At 43.8% G+C, this 1,128-nt stretch overlaps 1 protein-coding gene across 1 annotated transcript in view; it reads right to left on the bottom strand.

Annotated features, from left to right (window-relative positions):
• LOC106880464 (CCR4-NOT transcription complex subunit 3) overlaps positions 1–1,128 on the bottom strand; it is a 32,003-nt gene that overhangs the window by 15,238 nt on the left and 15,637 nt on the right. Inside the window, exon 9 of the mRNA XM_052977826.1 lies at positions 325–449. Coding sequence (XP_052833786.1) covers positions 325–449 — 125 coding nt within the window. The remainder of the gene's footprint in view (positions 1–324; positions 450–1,128) is intronic.

Here is a 1,128-nt window from a genome sequence, read left to right as displayed (position 1 = left end):
AACCTTTTAGGTTTTTTCGCTCAATAAACACTCACAACGCCCAGTCTGGGAATTGAAACCGCGATCCTATGACCGAGAGTCCGCTGCCCTAACCGCTGGGCCATTGCGCCTCCGCAGGGTTGGTATTAAAACAGTAAAAAAAAAAAAAAAAAAGGATTAAAAGATTAACTGCATAAATGAAGACTCAATAAAAAGCTTATAACGAGCAGAGATTATTTAATGTACTTTTTAATTAGTAAAACCCTAACCACTAAGCCACGCCACTTCACTGTGGTGACCAATGGGACAAAGAGAGCAAAGAAAGAAATAAAAGGGGCTCCTTACTTTGGAATGGTTTACGGTAAGACTAGGACTAGGAGACGGTGAGTTTGAGTTGGTGGACGTTGGTGTGCTAGACAGCTTATCTAGCTCTTCATTCTCAGGCGGTGTCGTTGCTAAGATGCCCGTACCTAAACGAGAAGGAGAAAAAGAAAGCAGAACACAATCTTAATAACAGAACATATATTTTTTTTTAACCCTTTAGCATTCAGATTATTCTGTCAGATGCAATGCTTATTTATTCACAATGTTTTGAATGAATCTCTTACTCTCTCTTTTACTTGTTTCAGTCATTTGACTGCGGCCATGCTGGAGCACCGCCTTTTAGTCAAGCAAATCGACCCCAGGACTTATTCTTTCTGGAAGCCTAGTACTTAATCTATCGGTCTCTTTTTGCCGAACCGCTAAGTGATTGGGATGTAAACACGCCACCACCGGTTGTCAAGCGATGGTGGGTGGACAAACACTGACACACACACACATACATACATATATACGACAAGCTCCTTTTCAGTTTCCGTCTACCAAATCCACTTGCCCAAGGTGCCACGCAGTGGGACTGAACCCGGAACCATGTGGTTGGAAAGCAAGCTACTTACCACACAGCCACTCCTGCGCCTACATATATATATATATATACGACGGGCTTCTTTTCAGTTTCCATCTACCAAATCCACTCCCAAGGCTTTGGTCGGCCCGAGGCTATAGTAGAAGACACTTGCCCAAGATGCCACGCAGTGGGACTGAACCTGGAACCATGTGGTTGGTAAGCAAGCTACTTACCACACAGCCACTCCTACGCCTAACTGA

The sequence above is a fragment of the Octopus bimaculoides genome, chromosome 29 (assembly GCF_001194135.2).
Source record: "Octopus bimaculoides isolate UCB-OBI-ISO-001 chromosome 29, ASM119413v2, whole genome shotgun sequence".
Taxonomy (NCBI): Eukaryota; Metazoa; Mollusca; class Cephalopoda; order Octopoda; family Octopodidae; genus Octopus; species Octopus bimaculoides.
The sequence above is the reverse complement of the archived record's forward strand: the minus strand, read 5'-3'. Positions and strand labels throughout refer to the sequence as shown.